Consider the following 19,793-nt stretch of genomic DNA (forward strand, 5'->3'; position numbering starts at 1 on the left):
AGCATCCCCACAGACCAGGGAGCAGGAGGTCAGCGCAGACCTAGGAGGAGGGGTTCCTGAACACGGCACCTTCTCAAAATCTTCCCGGGGAGGAGTGGAGGCCTCCAGAAAGGGAGGTGCAGGGGAAATGCTCTAATGCACCCTCTTAACCACAGCTCGAGCCTCGCTCCACCAGAGAGAAACACCAAGCGCAACCACTGCGACTTCTAAGTGTGCAGGCCGATTATAGCTTTACTTTCAAAAGAGCTTTGATTGATCTTTTTTGATAGACCTGAAATAAATTAAACTAGATTGACTCACTTGAGAATGGACTCTAATCCCTTAGTCAGATCCCGGAGAACTCAAACCAAACCAGCTGTTAATTTAGGCTTTATAAGATAAAGCATGAGAAATCCAAGTTGATGTACCCCAGAGCAAAGCTTGCATCATCTCTGTAAGCAATCAACTTATGCCTTCTTTCAGGAACTAATCAGGTCTTGGGTAAGTGTGTGCCAAGTCTGCTGCTCTCTCAAAGTGAAACTCACTCAAAGAAAAGAGGAAAGGCGAGAGGGGAAGAGAGGACCCCAGAAACACTGGCTGCCTCACTCCCCAAGCAAGTCAGAACCTGCCCAAGACATTTCCACGTAGCTCTCGGTGAGTCATCCGTCCCCTGCCCCGTAAACTGTGGCGGCCTGACCAGAGCCGACCCACCAAGTGAGAGGATGCGGTGGATGCTCCTTTTGTTCTTTTTAAAAATGCAAGTTGGGGGGGGCAGGATTACCCAGAAAATATTCCCCCCACCATTTTTTTTATTCCCCCATCTATGAAGATCACACTGCCCCCTTCCCTTTATCTTTGCTTCTGGGTGCCTTTGATTTGAATATAGAAATCCCAATACTTTCAAGTGGCAGCTGCTATGGCACTAACAGAGTTAACACACACACACACACACACACACACACACACACACACAACTGCAGGCTCCCTTCTCAGCTAAGCTCTGCTCACTACCAGGCAGCCCTCCCGACTTCCACCAGCATTTTGGGTGAAGGGGAGCTTCCACGTCTAGGGGACCCCACCCAGAGCCTCACCCCAGGAGGTCCCAACATGGTGCCTTTCCCCCCTGCAAAAGCAAGGCTGCCAGCCTCGTGCTCCCAAACAATGATGTTCCATCGAACACTCTGTTTACCGAACATAAGGGGATCAAGAACCGAAATCCAATTTAAGGAATTATGGTGCCTTCAGACTGTTTTTCCTCAACGATGAAAAAAGACAGGCGTGTTGTTTCTGGAATTAGGCCAGAAGAAACTGATCCTTGTAGTAATACAAGAAAAAGGAAAGAAATCAATGTGTGTGTTTACATATGTGTTGGGGGGGAGGGGATTGCTAAAATGAGTTAAAACGTGAGTAGCAAATGAATTTGTGATATTTCATGGAAGAATCCTGAAGTTTATCTCAAAGCCCTATTTGGATCTATCTCTATCAGACAAGTAGAATACAGTTCATCTCTCATAGCTGCTGAGAAGCAAAGGAAATTTAACCAGAAACGACACAATGAAAGTCCAGCAAAGTCTATCCCCTTGCCTTTACTCGCAGCAAAACGAGCCAGGGACCCCAGGCCCAGTCAGAACCTGCTAGGAGCACTTCCCCTTTAAACAATTGGAACCACTGCTGCTCAGTGCTGGCCTCTGTGTTGGACCTATATGTGTCTTACCCCAGTGAATCCTCTGAGATCGGTTTATCCCCATTTCACAGATAAAACTGAGGCTCAGGGAGGTTCAGAAACTGGCAAGGTCCCCCCCGCAATGAATGGATGTGACAAGAGGCCCATGTGTGTCTCATGGATGTGAGGGCCAGAGCTCTCGTCCATCAGCCTCAAACGCTTCCCTTTTCATAGCAAAAACTTCAGGTCCAACTAAAACGGCACTCTGATGGCTCAGGATTGGTCTCACCATGGCTTACATCCTGTGGCGGCATTTCACAGCTGAGCAAGCTGAGTCCCAGGGCAGAGAGCTCTCCACACCCTGAGCATTTGGTGGCAGGCCCAGCAGTGTTCCGAGCTGCCAGCCTGCAACTGCTATTATGGAGCTTCATCCTCTCCCTTAATGAATTCTTCCCCACGGCCAGACCCAATGACCAAGTCCTCCCTGAGAAAAATGTCTCTCACCAAGGGCCACATGGGGAAATAGTTTTGTTATTGGTGTTCATGTTTTGTTTTGTTTTCTTTTCTTTTTTCCTTTTTCTTTTTACAGGGAGGTATGGGGTGGGGGAGGAGGGAAAGGAGGGAAAAACCATTAGATCAGCGGTTCTCAACCTGTGGGTCGCGATCCCTTTGGCGGTTGAACGACCCTTTCACAGGGCTCGCCTAAGACCATCCTGCATATCAGATATTTACATGACGATTCATAACAGTAGCGACATTACAGTTATGAAGCAGCAACGAAAATAACTTTATGGCTGGGTCACAACATGAGGAACTGTATTTAAAGGGCCAGAAGGTTGAGAACCACTGCATTAGATGAAGGATATTAAGTCCTATCTGATGCGTATGAAACAATTCATCGCTTAGAGGAACTAACCAATGCAAAAGGCGCAGCACTGCTCTGGCTCAGAGCTCCGCGATCCACCAGGTGCCCGGGACAGGCTTCAGTGGAAGGGGGAGGAAAATAAAGGCACCTTCCACAGCCTAAGGCCACTGAGCAGCCACAAAGGCCTGGCCAATGCCAAAAAAACTCCACAGCTTTCTGATGAACAAAGCCTGCTGAAATACAAACCCTATTTTTTAAGGGGGGGGAGAGGGGTGGCTGAGTGGGAGGGCATAATCACACTAATCTATTGTTTTACACCTCCCCAAGCCAGAGAGGGGAGTGAGGATTTAAAAGACGTCTGTTGGCTCAGACTGCTCCCTGATTCCTCCTATTTCACTCCAGCTCTCTCCATCTTGGCCTCTGAACGCTAACGAAAGAGAGCAATGCAAACACACAGACCTCCAAGCACTGTGTTTGAGTTCGGCCTTCTGCAGATGAGGCAGGTTTGAACGGCACCTTCTAGAACCGGGGGTGTTAAAGAAACCGTGGCTGCCGTCAAGTCGATGGGGAGACTCGATGTCATTTCGTAACCACCACTGAGAATAAATCACTGCGGACAAGCTCCTGACTGCACCGCCGGTATCCACGCTGAAGTGCCAACAGGCCTGACTTTGCTGTCCGCTAACTGATGTCTTGCCCGGGAGAGCCCCACAGAGAAGTTCCAGCGAGCCGACCTGTGTTGTGGGCACAGACTCAACGGCAGGTCCTCCACCGGCGCAGGCACCCACAGGCCCCTGAGCAGCGGGCTTCCAACCCCAGGTTCCTAAGGTCTCTTGTCCCCAGTAACCCACTAGGGCTGCTTGTCTTTGAAGCAAATTGGAGGAGGAGGGGACTGTTACACGCTTATTAGAAATTCAGACAAACAATAGCCAGACCACAGCGGCCAAGGAAACTCCCTCATAAAGAAAGAAGTAAGTGTTATTAGGTTTGCAAGCCAGGAGCCAGCCCCCTGCCTTTCAAGAACCAAAAAGGATGCCTTTTTAAATCTTTTTTTTTTTTAATGAAGTTCTAAGCAATAGAAAAGGACCCAAAGAAGAGAACAGACATTACAACCAAAAAGCCACAAATTCCTGTCCTTGCTGTCACTAATTTCATGCCCATCAGAGGCTGAATAATTCTAAGTCCAGTCTCCCCGATGGGTTTTGTGTCTGCCCTCCCTGGAGATAAATTATGTTGCAACACAGGCTCTCTCTCCCTAGCGCTTTTCAAAGGGTCCTCTGGCCTCCTGATTCTGCCCACTCGCACACGGGAGAAATAACTCAGAACTGGACTATTGGGGGCCGGGGGTGGGGGGGGGGGGGGCAGCAAAGAAAAGCTCAGAAAGATATGCAACACAATATATCACCAGCTTGTCAACTTGGCAAGAGTGTAGTTAACAGTGTTGTCAAGGTGACCGGCTGTCAATAAACCTTTCTCCTGTACCAGTCACTGGACTAGCCCCTCTCACAGCTCACAACAGCCCACAGAGGAGACAAGTCCTATTACTAAACCCATATTTCACAGACGAGAATATGAAGAACAGAGCAATTAAGTATTTTGCCCAACTTAAAGTGTTCAGCTTTAAATAAAAAGGGTGGAAGGATTGAGCAAAAAAGAAAAAACTCATGGCCACAGACAACAGTGTGGTTGGTGACTGCTCGCGGGAGGAGGGGGGGGGGGGACGGGGACGAAGGTGGAGGAGGAGGGTACAGGGGGGATAAATGGTGATGGAAGGAGACTTGACTTGGAGTGGTGGACACAATATAGTGTACAGGTGATGTATTGTGGAATTGTGTACCTGAAACCCATATCATTTTGTTAACCAGCGTCACCCCAATAAATTCAATAAAAAGGAAAAAAATATAAATACATTAAAGGAGACTGGACTAAAGAAAAGTTCATACTTTATGGGAAAATTCTGACCTGGAAACTAGTTAATGAGGAAAAAACATTTCCTGCCAAAGGAGATGAGAGAAAGGCAGGGGACTCAGGAAATACACAGAACAGAAAGATCAATCACAAGTTGGTCTAGATGTTTCCAAAATAGTCCTCCGAGGCATTACATAAGTAACACAGAAAGAGCGAGAAGAAAGCCCAGGTGCCGAGCGTGTGACAGCTGAGGCTCCTGCACCACCAGGGAACTGGGCCCACGCGAGACCTCCGTCTCAACAATCCGTGGGAATGCCATCCTGGGCACCCTCTCCTCGGATTCCCAAGGCCATTGATCACTTCGGTTCCCAAGCAGCCAAAGCCATGAGCTGTGATAGCAAATGGAAACCACAAACCAGGAGCCGAACCAGAAGTCAGACCGAAAGATAAAAATCCACTCTCACAAAAAAAGAACGATAACAGAACCACTGAGACCGAAATCAAAACCAGATCTGCTTTGCATGTGGTATGTGGTTTTGTGTCTGTACTTTCTACACGTTACATCATTGGTTCCCGTCACATGTTAAGTCGCTGTCGGGCTCCCTGCACTGCGATGCAAACCAGGGCCCCAAGATTCCAGTAATGAGACCAGCTTGGGCCAACGTTGGCCCAAAATTCCAATAACAGTGGAGGAAGAAAACACCAACTCTCTTATTACTTATTACTATGAAATCAACAGTTGCGGAGGGCAGGGTACTCAACCCAATCTACAAAAAAAAAAAAAAAACTCTTGGTGCTTTTCCTAAATTATTATAAAGTGGCCAAATCATGCCAGGAGTAGCACATTTGTGGGGCAATGTATATCAGCATTTATTATTTTCTAATAGGGATAAACTGGGAAATTAAACCCACCCGAAAAACCACCCAAGCAAAACACAGCTTACTGGGTGTGTGTGGAGGGGGGGGGGGGGCGACTTTCTTCCAAAGGAAGAGGCCTACCCCACAGAATTCATCCCTTTCCCTCACCCGAGAATTGAAGCCGAGTGCCCCTTCTTCAGATACAAATGGCTTCATGAAGCCGCTCTTCTGTGGGGAGACGTGTCATCTGCTTTCACTCACCACAATGAAACTGTGACATTAGTGACAAGTTTTTTTTAAAAAAAACACAAAACAAAATAAAGTGCATAAAGCCGGCGGTTTGGTAAACACGTCTGTTGGCTTAGGGGCAATTTCAAAACTTCCTTTAAGTTCCCTTTCAAGAAAAATGTTGGTGTACACTGGTTCAGTGAGTTTTTTCCAATTAACAGGGAAAGTCTTGGTTTCTTCAACAATGATGAAGAAACGAAAGCTGCTGGACCCCAGAACGAAAACTGAGTGACTAAAGACCGGGAGGAGGAAAACAGAGAGGCTCATTTCTGACTTTTTTTCTTCTTTTTATTGATTTCAGAGAGGAAGGAAAAGGGAGAAATATCAATGAGAGAGAATCATTGATCCGCTGCCTCCAGCATGCCCCCTACTGGGGATCCAGCCCACAACCCGGGCATGTGCCCTGACTAGGAATTGAACCGAGACCTCCTGGTTCATAGGTCAACGCTCAACCATGAGTCACACGACCAGGCTCATTTCTGATATTAAGGACAAGAACCAAGTTCAGAATGCTGTGACTCCCAAAACACTCCTGAACTGAGTCTTATAGATTCCCTATGTCAATAAAGCCCTGATCTAGAACTTGCTACCTCCTGCACTTTCATGTTTTTAATTCCACAGAAAATTCTAAGCTAAAGAGTAATTACCTCACTATCTCATTTCTGTGTCATATTTTAAGAATTCCTAAGTCTTTAGGTTCTAATCAAAAGAACAAAAATTCCTCCTTGCACAGATTTCTACAAGATGGAACGTAAAGCTCTGCTGTAACGCCAGAAAGCAACAAACTAATCAAGGAAACACCCCTCGAGGCCTTGAAAAGATGTACCCCTGGCACACACAGGCCTTTGTACCCACAAAGTGGACATTTTCTTTTCCTTAAGAGTCTGATCTCCAGAAACCCCCTTATTCGCTGCCTGACCCACTCACAGTCTAACTGCCCCTCAGTTATATAAATCTGACCGCTGCTTTCAAGCCAAACCAGCCAGAACCCCAGAAAACTCAGGGAATGCAAGGGATGTGCCTGCCCTCCCCCAATACAGAGACCTTCAGGTTCGGAAGCACGTCTCCATGTTGCCTCCAAATCCATTTAATCACATTCCTTGTTCTCAGTTGACTTGGAGGTCTACCGTCTGGCAAGATCAAACTGAGGGCTAACTGTGCAGGTGGGTTTTGCTGGAGATGGTCGTTGAAATGACCTCAAAGTGTGTTTTACCTGGGTTCTGCTGGTAAACTAGATTGGAACACTCAGATTCTCAGAATTCAGTGTTGACCCATTATTGTAAATGTTAGTTTTTTTTTATCATCATCCCCTTACTGATTCTTCAACTGAGTTGAAAGTTGGGAAAAGCCAGAAAGTAAACTCCAACCCAATTTGCCTCTGGGAGAAAAGGTGTGCCTGGAATGGACACTAAGTGCACCCCATCCAATGAACTGTACCCCAATCACAGAAAAGCTCTCAGGGCTCTGACCTTCACTGACACCAGCAGTCCCAATGGTGAGGTTTCTGGGCTCTGGGGAAGAGTGCACAGCCAGGAAAGTCATGGCGGTCCACTGCCAACCTCCTCCTGCACTCCAGCCTTTTCAATTCTCCTTTCAACAGGCAAAGTCTCCAAGTCCCGTCCATGCCACAAAATAAAAGCAAGCCCCCAAACCAGGAAGGAAAAGACTAATAACTACTAACTGGGGCACTTGATCAGCTCCTCCCAGAATAAAAGGAAGTTAATAGTCTTCTAAGACCTTCCTTAGCAAACCCAACACGAGAGAGGCAAAGGTAAAAAGTAAACTGATCTTTACATAAAATCCTAAAATTTGGGGACTGAAAACTACTGGTGAACGGATACAAGGCACTTACACTTAATGACTTTGAAGTGTGGGAAACACCAGTATTTAGCCCTGAAAGTTACCTCTCTAAAGTTCAATGTTTTCATTCACCTAGTCAGTACATACTGAGTGCCTACAACATGCAAAGCTGAGTCACCACTCAGTAGCTATTAAAAAGAGAAAGAAAAAAAATAGAAACAAAAAAATTTTTTTTTGCACTGGCCAGTTTTTGGCTCAGTGGATAGAGCATCGGCCTGAGGACCAAAGGGTCCCTGGGTTTGATTCCGGTCAAGGGCACATGCCCAGGTTGTGAGCTCGGTCCCCAGCAGGAGGCATGCAGGAGGCAGCCAATCAATGCTTCTCTCTCATCATTGGTGTTTCTATCTCTCTCTCCCTTACCCTCCCACTCTGGAATCAATAAATATATATTTAAAAAATAAAAAATTTTTATTAAACACACAAGACCTTCCAAGCTTCCAAATATGAATCATATACATGTTTCAGAATAATAATCCCCTCTTAGCTGCTTTCCAATAGAGAATCAAAGACCCCAAGCTGATCGATTTAAATTTAACTGTCCCTTTCTCTCTCTCTCTCTCTCTCTCTCTCTCTCTCTTAAATCATCGTTAAGCAAAAATAAAGACCATTTCCCAGGCCTCCAGTCACAAGGCTTGAACAACCCATAAGGGTATCAGGAGCTGGAAACACTGAACAGGCACCTCAAATTTCCTTTCTATTTTAGACTGTCAATAGCATTTAGGAAAAACACCTCGTCTCATTTCTGCTTCATATGTTTTCCTTATTGGTTCGTTTACACAGCGCTGCTCGCCCAACGGCAGTCAGTCCATCGTTTTGTCATTTCTGCCCTTCCCAGCCATTAGCGCAGGCTGCCGAGGCGACACCCCAGCTGCCTCCCGGGGTGGCTTGCAGCACAGGCGCATCCTTTCCCCCAAGTGGTCCCCCCTTTGACTAATGTCCACCAACACTCATACATCATTCCCAAATTGGTCCAAATGAATTAAACACAGCTCTGCTTAACATTACGAGATTTAAATGGATTTTCCCTCTACAGGTCTGCCCCATAATTGGGTTTATCCATCTTGTTGAAGTACAGTTTACACTTGCTAACATCACGCCAATTCAAGCTACATTTTCTGCTCCAGTGGCAGGAGCAAGGCAGATTTGTCATCGGATCATAACAGGTAATTCAAACAACAATTAGTTTGATGACGGCCCGTATGTCAATGTCGGCTCCCAGCAGCCCGGCTCACACTCGATGCTCTCTGTTCCTCAAGATGAATTGTCTTCACAATTCTTCAATTTCAATCATCAACAATGCTTACTGAATCAACTTAAAAACTATTGACACAAGACTATCTTCCCCACAGAGCAGCCGCACCAAAGCCCTTGTGGAAAGAATCCTCCAGCCTCACTCGGACGGGCTACCAGCACACGCTTATCCATTATCAAGCCTTGGACAATTTCCGATTCTCAAGCAAAGCCATTTATTCTGGTTCTCATCTCAACCTCAAAATGCAGGGAGGCACAAGGTGTGGGAAAAGAAAGGAATGAACTTGCTAGTGTAGGCTCATCCACCCACATGTAGTATAACATTTGTTTAATTTTTGGAAGTCCTTTGCAGGAATTAATGACAATGGTCAAAGTTTGAGAAAATGTTATGATCCAATGGGTAACACAACTTGTCATGTGTTTTTTTTTTAAGTTATTGTTGCTTTAAAAAAACAACTAACCTCCAAACATTTTGAAAACTAAAAGACAATCATATAAATACTACAGGCCCAATGCACGAAATTCGTGCAAGGGGCTGGGCCCTCACAGCCACTGTGGCTTGCCTCGGCCCTCGCAGCCCTGGTTTCGTCTGGAAGGTCGTCCAGAAGGACATCCAGAAGGTCATTCAGCTGTCCGGTCTAATTAGCATATTACAGTTTTATTATTATAGACAAACCAGTCCAACACCATGGTTTGAGTGATGCCACAGTCATTAAAATAGGGTGCGAATTCATGCATTGAAGGAGAGCCGAAATTAAAATATGACATATCTGGGAAAGAACATCAAGTTAACAAAGAGACTGAAGGTCTTTCTCAAAGTATTTGGTTAAACACCAAAAAAAAAAAAAAAAATTATTACTTTTGGCCTCTCATGTTATGAAAGGGGCTATTCTGAGAAAAATGCAAAAGCCAACTCTAATACACACCCAACTCCATCTCAGTTATACACTCTGTTCCCATTTCTGCCCACAGTGTGTATTATGTGAACACACTCACGCCCCTGGTTGTACACCTACTGTGTCCTAGGCATTCCTACACAGTGCTATATAAAAGATGAGTAAGATACAATCTCAGAAGAGCTTATATTCTAGTCAAATGTTGCAAGGACCAGGCAGAATTTTTTAAGTGACATGAGAGAAATGCAAACAGCAACCAACAGGAGTCATAAATCTTTGTTACTCTAGCAAAGATGGTCCAGGTTATCAAATTTATCATCTGTGATGTTCTTGACAGGAAATAAAAAATATACAATGCATGTCGGGATAAGGCATCTTCTACGAGCAAGTGCTTCACATAGTACTCAAGGGCGAAAGCAGGGGCTTGCATTTATTTATCAAGCACCCTGTGTGTGCCACTGCACTGCCCACCCCATGACATACCACCTCATTTAAACTCCCAACCACCTTCTGGGAACAGGTACTACCATTCGCCCGTTTCATAAGATTAGGAAACTGAGGCATGGCAGAACTGGGACCCAAGCCCAGGTAATCTGGCTCCAGAAGCACTAGTTGAACCCCCCACCACTTCCTCTTGTACCTGGCCCTTTAAAATGCAAAGGTAGCACTATCTGGTTTGGCTCAGTGGATAGAGCATCAGCCTGTGGACTGAAGGGTCCCGGGTTCAATTCCGGTCAAGGGCACATGCCCAGGTTGCAGACTCGATCCCCAGTAGGGGGTGTGCAGGAGGCAGCTGATCAGTGTTGCTCTCTCATCATTGATGTTTCTAGCTCTCTATCCCTCTCCCTTCCTCTCTGAAATCAATAAAAAATATGTATATTTGAAAATTAATTAATTAAGTAATTAATTAAATGCAAAGGTGATGTACTACAGCCTCCACGGCAAGGCACACACTTTAAATGGCTGTGCTAAGCCAGTTGTTCTCCACCAGGGCCAATGTGGACCCCCAGCGGACATGCTTGGTGGTCACATTTTGGTTGGGTGCTGGTGGCATGGACAGGATAGACAAACATTCTACAATGCACAGAACGGTCCCCTGTGCAACCAAGCATCAGCAGCCCAAACTGCCAGTGGCACTGAGGCTGAGACACGCCGCACTAAGCCATCCCACCTCATCCAGACCCCAGTACTAGGCGAAGACATGCCCATTTGCAGCCTAGGAGCTTCCGGCAGAACCAAGTGTTTCTCCAGCTGCATATCCCTAACGAAACCAAGGATTCTGCAAAGATGCTTCAGCGGGTCCACACCTTTGTTTGACTCTCATGTTTCTTTTTATAACATGTTAAAGATACAGAGATATCCAGCGGTGGCAAAAGTAAGTTTACAGTTGTAATACAAATAATAATTCAATAATTAGCAACAAATACAAGAATCCCCTCTGTGTCTCCCATACTCACAACTGTAAACCTACTTTTGCCTGCCCCTGTATAGCACAGGTACCTACTTTTAAGCTTTATACATTTTTTCTATTTCAATCTACTGTTCTTTAAATATTATACACACTGCCAGCACCCAGTGGTTTTGGTGGAACCCTCAGAAATAAGGGTCGGCTGCCCTAGCTGGTTCGGCTCCGTGGATGGACTGCGGACTGACGGGTCCCAGGTTCCATTCCGAACAAAGACACGTGCCCGGGTTGTGGGCTCAATCCCCAGTAGGGGGCATGGGTGTGCAGGAGGCAGCCGGTCAATGATTCTCATCATTGATGTTTCTATCTCTCTCTCCCTCTCCCTTCCTCTCTGAAATCAATAAAAATATTTTTTTAGGAAAAAGAAAAAAATAATGGCCAGCTATCATTTCTGTGTAATTGAAGAGTTTGCTGGGATTTCAAGGTAAACCGTTAGAAAAACAATTCGCAACCACTTATCTGGTTTGATCAGGAGTTGATACCATGCAACCAAACCCAGGTCCAGAAGCAAATGAAGTGCTAAGCTGGATAAGCCTGCCAACATCAGCCACAACCATCCCAGTCAGACATTTCTGTGCTGAGCTAAATGGCCCCCTGATCCTCAGCGACTTCAGAAAAAGTAAATGTGATCAAGTGTAACTTATAAAGTAGAGCTACAAAGAAAATACCCCCAGCCCTAGCTGGTTTGGCTCAGTGGACAGAGCGTCAGCCTGCAGTCTGAAGGGTCCTGGGTTCGATTCTGGCCAAGGGCATATGTCCGGGTTGCAGGCTCGATCCTCAGTAGGGGGCGTGCTGGAGGCAGCCAACCAATGATTCCCTCTCATCATTGATGTTTCTATCTCTCTCCCTCTCCCTTCCTCTCTAAAATCAATAAAAATATTTTTTTTAAAAAACTCAAAACACCCCCAGCTGACTGCCCCAGGTCAGGCCTCTCCAGCACTCGCAGTGGCCATAAGGGGGACACATGTGGCTGACAGAACAGTTGTTTCCATTCTTTCCAGGTGTCTAGCCAGGACCACCAGACATTCTCTCTGCATCCCCACCAGCCCTCTCACAGACCATGCAGGCTGGGCCCCACGTGCCTTACCATGGTGGAGAAGGAACAGATGCAAATATCTCAACTCCCACAAACACAATTAGAACAGATAGAAGTTAAAACAGCAAAACCAGATTGTTTTCTTTACTCTGGCCAATGTAATGCAACTCCTATGGGCTTAGTAGACAAGATGATAACTTCTCCCTGAAAGGAGACATAAAGCCAAGTCGGACTCCTGGATTCTGGTCTTGGCCGTGTTTCCACCAAGCTGGGAGACCTCGGACAAACCAACTCGCCTCTTTGCAGCTCAGTTTCCGTGCCTTTCAAAACGGACTTGAGCCGGGCTGCTGTGGCTCAGTGGGTGAGCGCCGACCTCTGAACCAGGAGGTCACAGTTCGATTCCCCATCAGGGCACATGCCAGGGTTGTGGACTCAGTCCCCAGTAGGGGGAGTGTAGGAGGCAGACGATCAATGTTTCTCTCTCTCTCTTCCTCTCCCTTCCTCTCTGAAATCAATAAAAATATTTTTTTTTTAAATGGACTCGGCCTTTGCTCTATCTCTTGGCAGCATCAGCACCCCTGGGGAGTGTTAGAAGTGCAGAATCTCAGGCCCCACCCTGCCACTGCTACACTCAAACCTGCATTGTGGCATGACCTGGCCGCTGAGCAGCAGGCTGCCTGGCCTGAGCGTCAGGCTCCTTAGTCCCTTGGGTGACAGCAGATGCCCACCTTCTCTCACTGGTTCTCACTCAGGGCACAGTGAGCATCACTGCTCACCTAGTAATGCAATGTTCTCAAACTAGAGCAGCGGTTCTCAACCTGTGGGTCACGACCCCTTTGGGGGTCGAACGACCCTTTCACAGGGGTCGCCTAAGACCATCGGAAAACACATATATAATTACATATTGTTTTTGCGATTAATCGCTATGCTTTAATTATGTTCAATTTGTAACAATGAAAATACATCCTGCATATCAGATATTTACATGACAATTCATACCAGTAGCAAAATTACAGTTATGAAGTAGCAACGAAAATAATTTATGGTTGGGGGTCACCACAACATGAGGAACTGTATTAAAGGGTCGCAGCATTAGGAAGGTTGAGAACCACTGAACTAGAGGCTCCTGCATTGAACAGACATCCTTTAGAACTCTGAACATAACCAGACTTTTACCCCCAAGGAAAAACAAGCTAAAACAAGCAAACAAAGGACTTTACAACCCTTCTTCTCCAAGGAGACCCCATGCATCACATTCATCCAAAGAGGGGGCCAGAGCCCAAGATCCCCTAGACCGCTGCTCTTCGCCCCTATGCACAGTAAAATCACCTGGGAAGCTTTTTAGAAAGAGGGATGCCCAGTCCCCACCCCCCAGAGATCCCAATCCAGGTGGGCGGAGGCAGAGCCTGGGCCTAGGCACGGTTTTCATGCTCTCCCTGGGATTGTAATGTGCAGCCCTACCTAGTCCAGCGGTTCTCACATGCTGTCGCCAGATATGGGACAACGATGTCAAAGAAAACTAGTTTAAGCTGCCAATGTCAGGACCCACCCCAGACCTACAACCTACAGAACCTGAAACTCTGGGGGTGGGGCCACAATCTGTAACTTAAGGAACCCTCCAGGCGACGCTTGCTCAGGTTTATGAAACACTGCCCTAGTCCATTGAATGGGACTCTCTAAAAGGAGTGAAACCCAGGTTCTCTAATTTTTAGCAGCTCCAGGTGATTCCTGTGCATACAGCCCAGCGAGCTGGTTGGCGGCCACTGCTTTAGGAAACCCTGGATCCTCTCGCACATCATTTTGAGCAGACAGTGTAAGGAGGCTGTAAGGCAGTCTCTCCCCAGTCTGACTACTGGGGTTTGATGCCCAATTCCTTGATCGCAGGTAAAATACCTTGAGTATCTGTGACTCTGTTTCCTCGTTTACAAGATGGAATAATGATGGTAAAAGTGTAACGACACCTTTTCAATTTCCTTCCGTGTTATTATAAAGAATCAATAAATAATTCACATATAGCACTTAACAGCCAGTGCACAGGGAGAACTCAATAAGCAATAGCTGCTATTACTCTCAACCACTGTTACTGCCTCTGACACCGAAGGCCAAGCTCATTGTTGTCCAAGCCACTCTCCATAAACAACGGAAGGCCTCTTCCCGAGCCTTGCAAAGTGTCTGACTCTCTTCACCTGCCAATGGAGAAGGAAAGGCCTCAAAAGCTCATGGGAACCTAAGGGCAGTCTAGTTTCTCAATGAGAAAAAGTTATCCCAATCAAATATCGGCCAGCCCTCAATTTTTATTCAGCAAGTGAAAATGACTGAGCATCCAATAAAGGACTAATTGATAGATTTCAGGAGACTCTAAGGCAGCAAGTCTCAAATTTTCATAGGCTGAAAATCAGAACCCTGATTAAAAATGCACCCCCCTGGCTGCGCCTGAAACCCACTCAATCAGAGACCAAGGGGAGTGGGTGCTTAGAAACCCATATCTAAAACATCACTGGGCGACAGCGAGCGGCTTTTGTCTGTTTTGCTCATTGATGAATTCCCCAGGCACACAGTAGATGCACAATAAATATTTTTGAATGAATGAATGAGCATTCTGAGGTTTGGACTTAAATTAGATAGACTAAAGCAACACTGTAACAAGTGAATGAACCTTTCGAATTAGTCCATTGGCATCCATGGGCTTTATCCAACTACCCTAGTGAAATGGCGCGCACACGCACATATACACACACACACACACACACCATACTTCATTCTTAGTGGGGAAAGGAGATGAAACCTCACAGACAGGCATGGCAATGGGTCTAAAGGAAAAGTGAGAAGTGATCATACCAAGAACGGAATCTGCTTCTGGGAGTTCTCCTACTTAGCCTAAATTTGCTCCTCAGATGAGCGAGCAAATCCTCGTGAAAACTGAAAGGCCAGGGAACGTATGAGGATGTGCTTAGAACACAAGACACTACACCAGAAACGTGAACTGGAGTAAAGCCAGGAGCCGTCACAAACATCCTTCTCACATCCACTGCTACTCATCTCTGGATACTTTTATCACAAGTGCCAAGGGTCTACTTGGTCTAAGAGATGGACTCCAAGCCATAGCACCTTGGGAATCTTAAGACACAGACAAAACTACACGTCAAGTTCACATCCAGGAATAAGGGGCCAAAAGGGGGCAAGGACGTTATCCAGTTCTATCCTTCTCTCCCGGGCTCCACAAAGCACCCAGGCCCTGGAAGAGGGCCCTCAGGCCTTCCTGAATCATGGCAGAGGAGCTCTGAGACCAAGCAGGAGGGGGATGCCTTGGTGCAGCTCAGATGGGAACTTGCAAGCCTGAGGACAAGAGGGAAGACAACACCCACAGCAAGGTCTCCACCGCTCAGCTGTCTAAACAAATAAAATGGTCCATTTCTTCTGGATCCTCTCCTAGTTGTCTTTGCGCACACACAAGCATGTGCGTGCAGCATACTCATACACACACACACACACACACACACACACACAAGCCATTTCACATCTTAAAAGAAAAACAACCAAGAAAGGTCTACTTGGTTTGTTTTTCCTGCGTGCGGAGTATTTTTTTTCCTAAATCACATCTGACTTGGTGTTAAAACATCAACCTTCGGCCAAAATACTCTTAAAACAAAGGCTTAATTGGTCCTGAAGTAGCCCTTCTGAAAACCAAGGGAAACATCTGTGGGTCTTGACCTTGCTTACAACCCTGCTCTTGGGGTTGGAATAATGATGAGTGGAAGAGTGTTGGGAGAGCTCTCCTCAGGGAGGCAACAGAAGTGCCTAAACATGGATCCTAATCGCTTGCAGGGCCTCCCTCGGAGCAATCTGCAGTGTGGGCCCACCTCTGCCCCGCAACCTGCTAAACCTCCCCACGCCCCCCAAACCTGCTAAACCTCCCCCAGGTTAATGGAGACGGTGGGAGGAGCTCCTAGGAGCTGAGGCGGGGGCCAAACCACGACGTGCAGGGGCCTGTACTGGACTCTGGGCAAAGGAGCCTTATCTTCCTGCTCCTCCTCATAAATATCACTCACATACCTAACAACCGCCATGCAGAGCATCTCCATGATAACACTCGAAATCCAGTGTCAAAGTCTCTGTCGAAAGGTCAGTGTGAACCTAAGCACACACACTGCCCTGCGCCTCTCCAGGTCGACTCCTGTGTATGAACAGCTGTGGGGAGAGTGTGACGAGGGGCTTATTCCTAACAGCAGAACATTGGAAGCAAACATCCAACAACGCAGGAAAACTACATGCAATGTGCCCCATTCCGACGTGGAATGCTATGCAGCCGTAAAAAAGCAAATTATTGCTACACACAGGCATGGTGCTGAGTGGGGCCAGGCATGAGACAGTATATTCTGTACAACTCCATTTCTCAGAAGCTAAAGGCCGGGCAAAACTCATCCATGAGGATATAGCTAAAACTACTCCTTGGTGAGAATTTTTACTGGAGGCCCGGGAAGGATGACTGGGCAGAGAACAAGAGACTTCTGGGAAGTTGCTAATATTCTTTACCAGGAAAAGCAAACTACAGTCCCTGAGCCACATCCAGCCACTGTCGGATTTTATAAAGTTTCATGGAGACACAGTCACAGCTATGCCTTCAGGTACTATTTTTGGGTGCTTTCTCGTCATACTGGCAGGGCCGAACAGTTGCCATAGAGATTGTATGGCCCACGAAGCCTAAAATACTCACTATCTGGCCCTTTAACAGAACAAGTATCCGAAACCCATTCTATACTATACTGATGTGGGTATAAGTTCATCCACTCTCCATTAAAGATCTGAGTACTGCACTTCAATAAAACTTTTAAAAAGTCAATAGTCAAATAACTACGTCTAAAAAAAGACGTAGTTCAGTGGTTACATTTTCATTCCATATACATTTGTGCTAACCGTTTAGAGAGAATCGTTTTTGTTACTTTTGTCTTTTCAAAACTGAGAGGAGTCAGGAGGTTGTCAAAAGTGGGGGAAGATCCCAACACAGCCATTGATATTGTGTCCATACCTTTGACATGAACATGATTCTGTCTACAGAATCACTCAGCGTCCATTCATATAAACGGTGAACTTGGCCCAGCCCTGAGATTACAGGAGGGCTGGCAAGGGGAAGGGGGATGAACCTCATGTGATACACGGTATCATACTACGCGAGGTTATTTTAGGATATAGCTTAGGAGAGCAACAAGCTCAGCTCATACTGAAATACAGTATTTATTAAGGCTAAGCCAGTTTAAGTTTCCAGGAGAAAAAATTCGGCCCTGACCATTACAGGTTGCATTTAAGCCTTATCCTAGAGACCAGAGCAAGGGGACACTCTGCTCTCCCGCTCACCAACTCAATGCCACCCTCTCCTCCCACCCCACCTCGTGGTTGAGCCGCCATGGGCCTTGGGAACCATTTTTGTGTGTCTGAGGTTTCCTCTTTTTTTTCCCTTTGCTTCTTTTGTCTTTTTTTTCCCCATTTATTCTTTGATGATCCAACTAGAATTACAGCTAGCTGCCATTTGGCGTGGCCTGGGCCTGGTCCGGCGGGGTGGGGGGGGGAGGGACACGACACTGAGAGCATGCGGTGCTGGGCCTCTGATAAAACGCCTCTCTGTTTGCCCACATGGGCATCCAGCCTCGGCAAACAGAAGCGGCAGAACAATACTACCTGTTCATGGAGGAATAGTGATGGTTTCAGTCCTCCAAACAATGAGCTCTGTAATTTACTCCATCTTCCTCCTGAGAAAGGGCTTCCCATGGCCCGCGCCGTGCCAGGTGGTTTGGAGAAAAGACGAGCTGCCCGGCCTAACAAGGGCCGCTTCAGCGGGGTGTAAAGACACAACAGCTGGTCTGGTCTCGGCTGGTCTCCCAGTGCCATGGCCCCAGCCAGCCTTTCCACACCAAGATAGGGATCACTACGCTATTCAGTCTCCACAATTCCCACACCCCGGGCAACAGGCTCTTCCAGCACTCCCCGAGATGTCGTAGGCCCCAGGACACTGCTCAGCCCTCCATTCATTGGGAGTCCGGGTTTGGGCATGTTCTCTAACCAAACCCCGAGTCTACACCAGCTTCTGGGAGCAAGACTCACTCTGCCATCAATCAAGAGGGACAAGGGTCCACCGGACGTGTGCCAGCAAGAACAACTGGAGGCCCAACTAAAGACACCAGTCCTGAAAATATTGGGGGGTTGGGAGGGTAAAACCAAGGCCACACTTTCCCCTCAAATACACACACAGATCAGCCAGCACAACTTCAGAAGTCATAGAAATATTTTTAAAATCAGTTACTGTCACCTTGAAATGGGTACAAAAATATTAGGGATCCACCAAGTAAAAATGCCTGCTGAGTCATAGCTTCCCCTGGTGGTATGGTGCACAAGTTACGGGGGGGGGGGGGGGGGGGGGGGGGCGGGGGGTGGCAAAGGGCTACTTGAAAGTCTTACCCAGGAAGATGCAGATGTGAAGCGGCAGAGACACACAGATGCTATGCGGCTGGAGTTCCGGGAGACCCCATGCCCATACCCCTCAAGTTATCGGCAAGGGTAACTACAAGGCAGGGAACACTGGGACAAGTAAATCATTCAACCCACCGACAGCGACTTCTGAGAAGAGAAGACCCCAGGGCCAGACTTGCACACTACAATGACCGGTGTCAAAGCCTCCTTCAAAGGGTTAAACCAAAAGACCCAAGGAGGTTCAGCCCCATCAGTTACACCAGGAGGCCCATCCATCCTGGCAAAGCCAGGCCAGGCCAGACAGACAGACGAAAATCGTATTAGTCTGCTCTCGCTCCACAACCGCATTCTGCTGGCATCAGTTCAGCTCGGAGTCTATATTAGTTCATGATTTGTTTAGCCTTTGGATTTAAGAGAATGGAAGTACTACGTGAGCAGGAAACAGGACACTCATCAGAAGCTGGGATCTGTCGCCTTTCCCTTCCAGCACTGTTAGTGTCATATATCAACAGGCCCAGGAGAAATCAACATTTCAGGACAATCAGGTCAAAAGTGATATTCTTAGCACCACTTAACATGATTTTGATCCACCGGAACAACTCTCTGGCTGTCACACAGCCTCCTCTCCCGTCTCCCCCCTCCACTCTTCCTGGTCACTTTCTGTCGCCTCTTTTTACTCCCAGTTTAAGACCCCTCCCTAAACAAAACACAGTAGCCGAGCTGGGGTCTGTGTGCCCATTATGCCTGAACAAGAGACTCTTCACACAAAAACACAGGCTTCTCTTTCTTCCCATATCTTCAAATCATTTCAGCAGCACATCTTCTGCTCTTGTTTATTCTTTACTTCCTACCTCCCCCAATCAACCACCACCACCACCACCGCCATCACCACCATCGTCATGACCACCACCGTCATCACCACCATCATCACTACCATCACCATCGTCATTGCCAACAACATCATCATCATCATCATCATCATCATCATCTAGGTTGAGGGAAGGGGTAGAGAATGAAAGACACAGGAAACCTACACATTGACAATTCAAGCTTCAGGATCTGTTGCATTTCCTACCTGAATTGCAATCTGGTGTTCAATCGTTTTGTACGCAGAGTAATGCGTGCTCCCGGACTGAAAATGGAGCTGTAGAAAGAAACCAAATCAAAGCGTTCTGCTTATGTCACAAACTACAAGGAAACATCTTAAGCAGTTTATGAATAGCAGACAAACCTTCCTAGATTGAACTGCAGCATTGGCATTC

General features: G+C 46.8%; 1 protein-coding gene across 30 annotated transcripts in view; it reads right to left on the minus strand.

Annotated features, from left to right (window-relative positions):
- Window positions 1-19,793, minus strand: part of TCF7L2 (transcription factor 7 like 2) — a 197,494-nt gene that overhangs the window by 162,864 nt on the left and 14,837 nt on the right. For 17 of the 30 annotated variants that reach the window (XM_070432248.1, XM_070432249.1, XM_070432250.1 and 14 more), the window contains exon 4: window positions 19,607-19,675. The exons of the other annotated variants lie outside the window; for them this stretch is intronic. In XM_070432248.1, the coding sequence (XP_070288349.1) occupies window positions 19,607-19,675 (69 nt within the window). The remainder of the gene's footprint in view (window positions 1-19,606; window positions 19,676-19,793) is intronic. 30 annotated transcript variants of the gene reach the window in all.

Source organism: Myotis yumanensis, unplaced genomic scaffold (genome assembly GCF_028538775.1).
Source record: "Myotis yumanensis isolate MYYU_CA2020_CCGP unplaced genomic scaffold, mMyoYum1.0.hap1 SCAF_13, whole genome shotgun sequence".
Lineage (NCBI taxonomy): Eukaryota > Metazoa > Chordata > Mammalia > Chiroptera > Vespertilionidae > Myotis > Myotis yumanensis.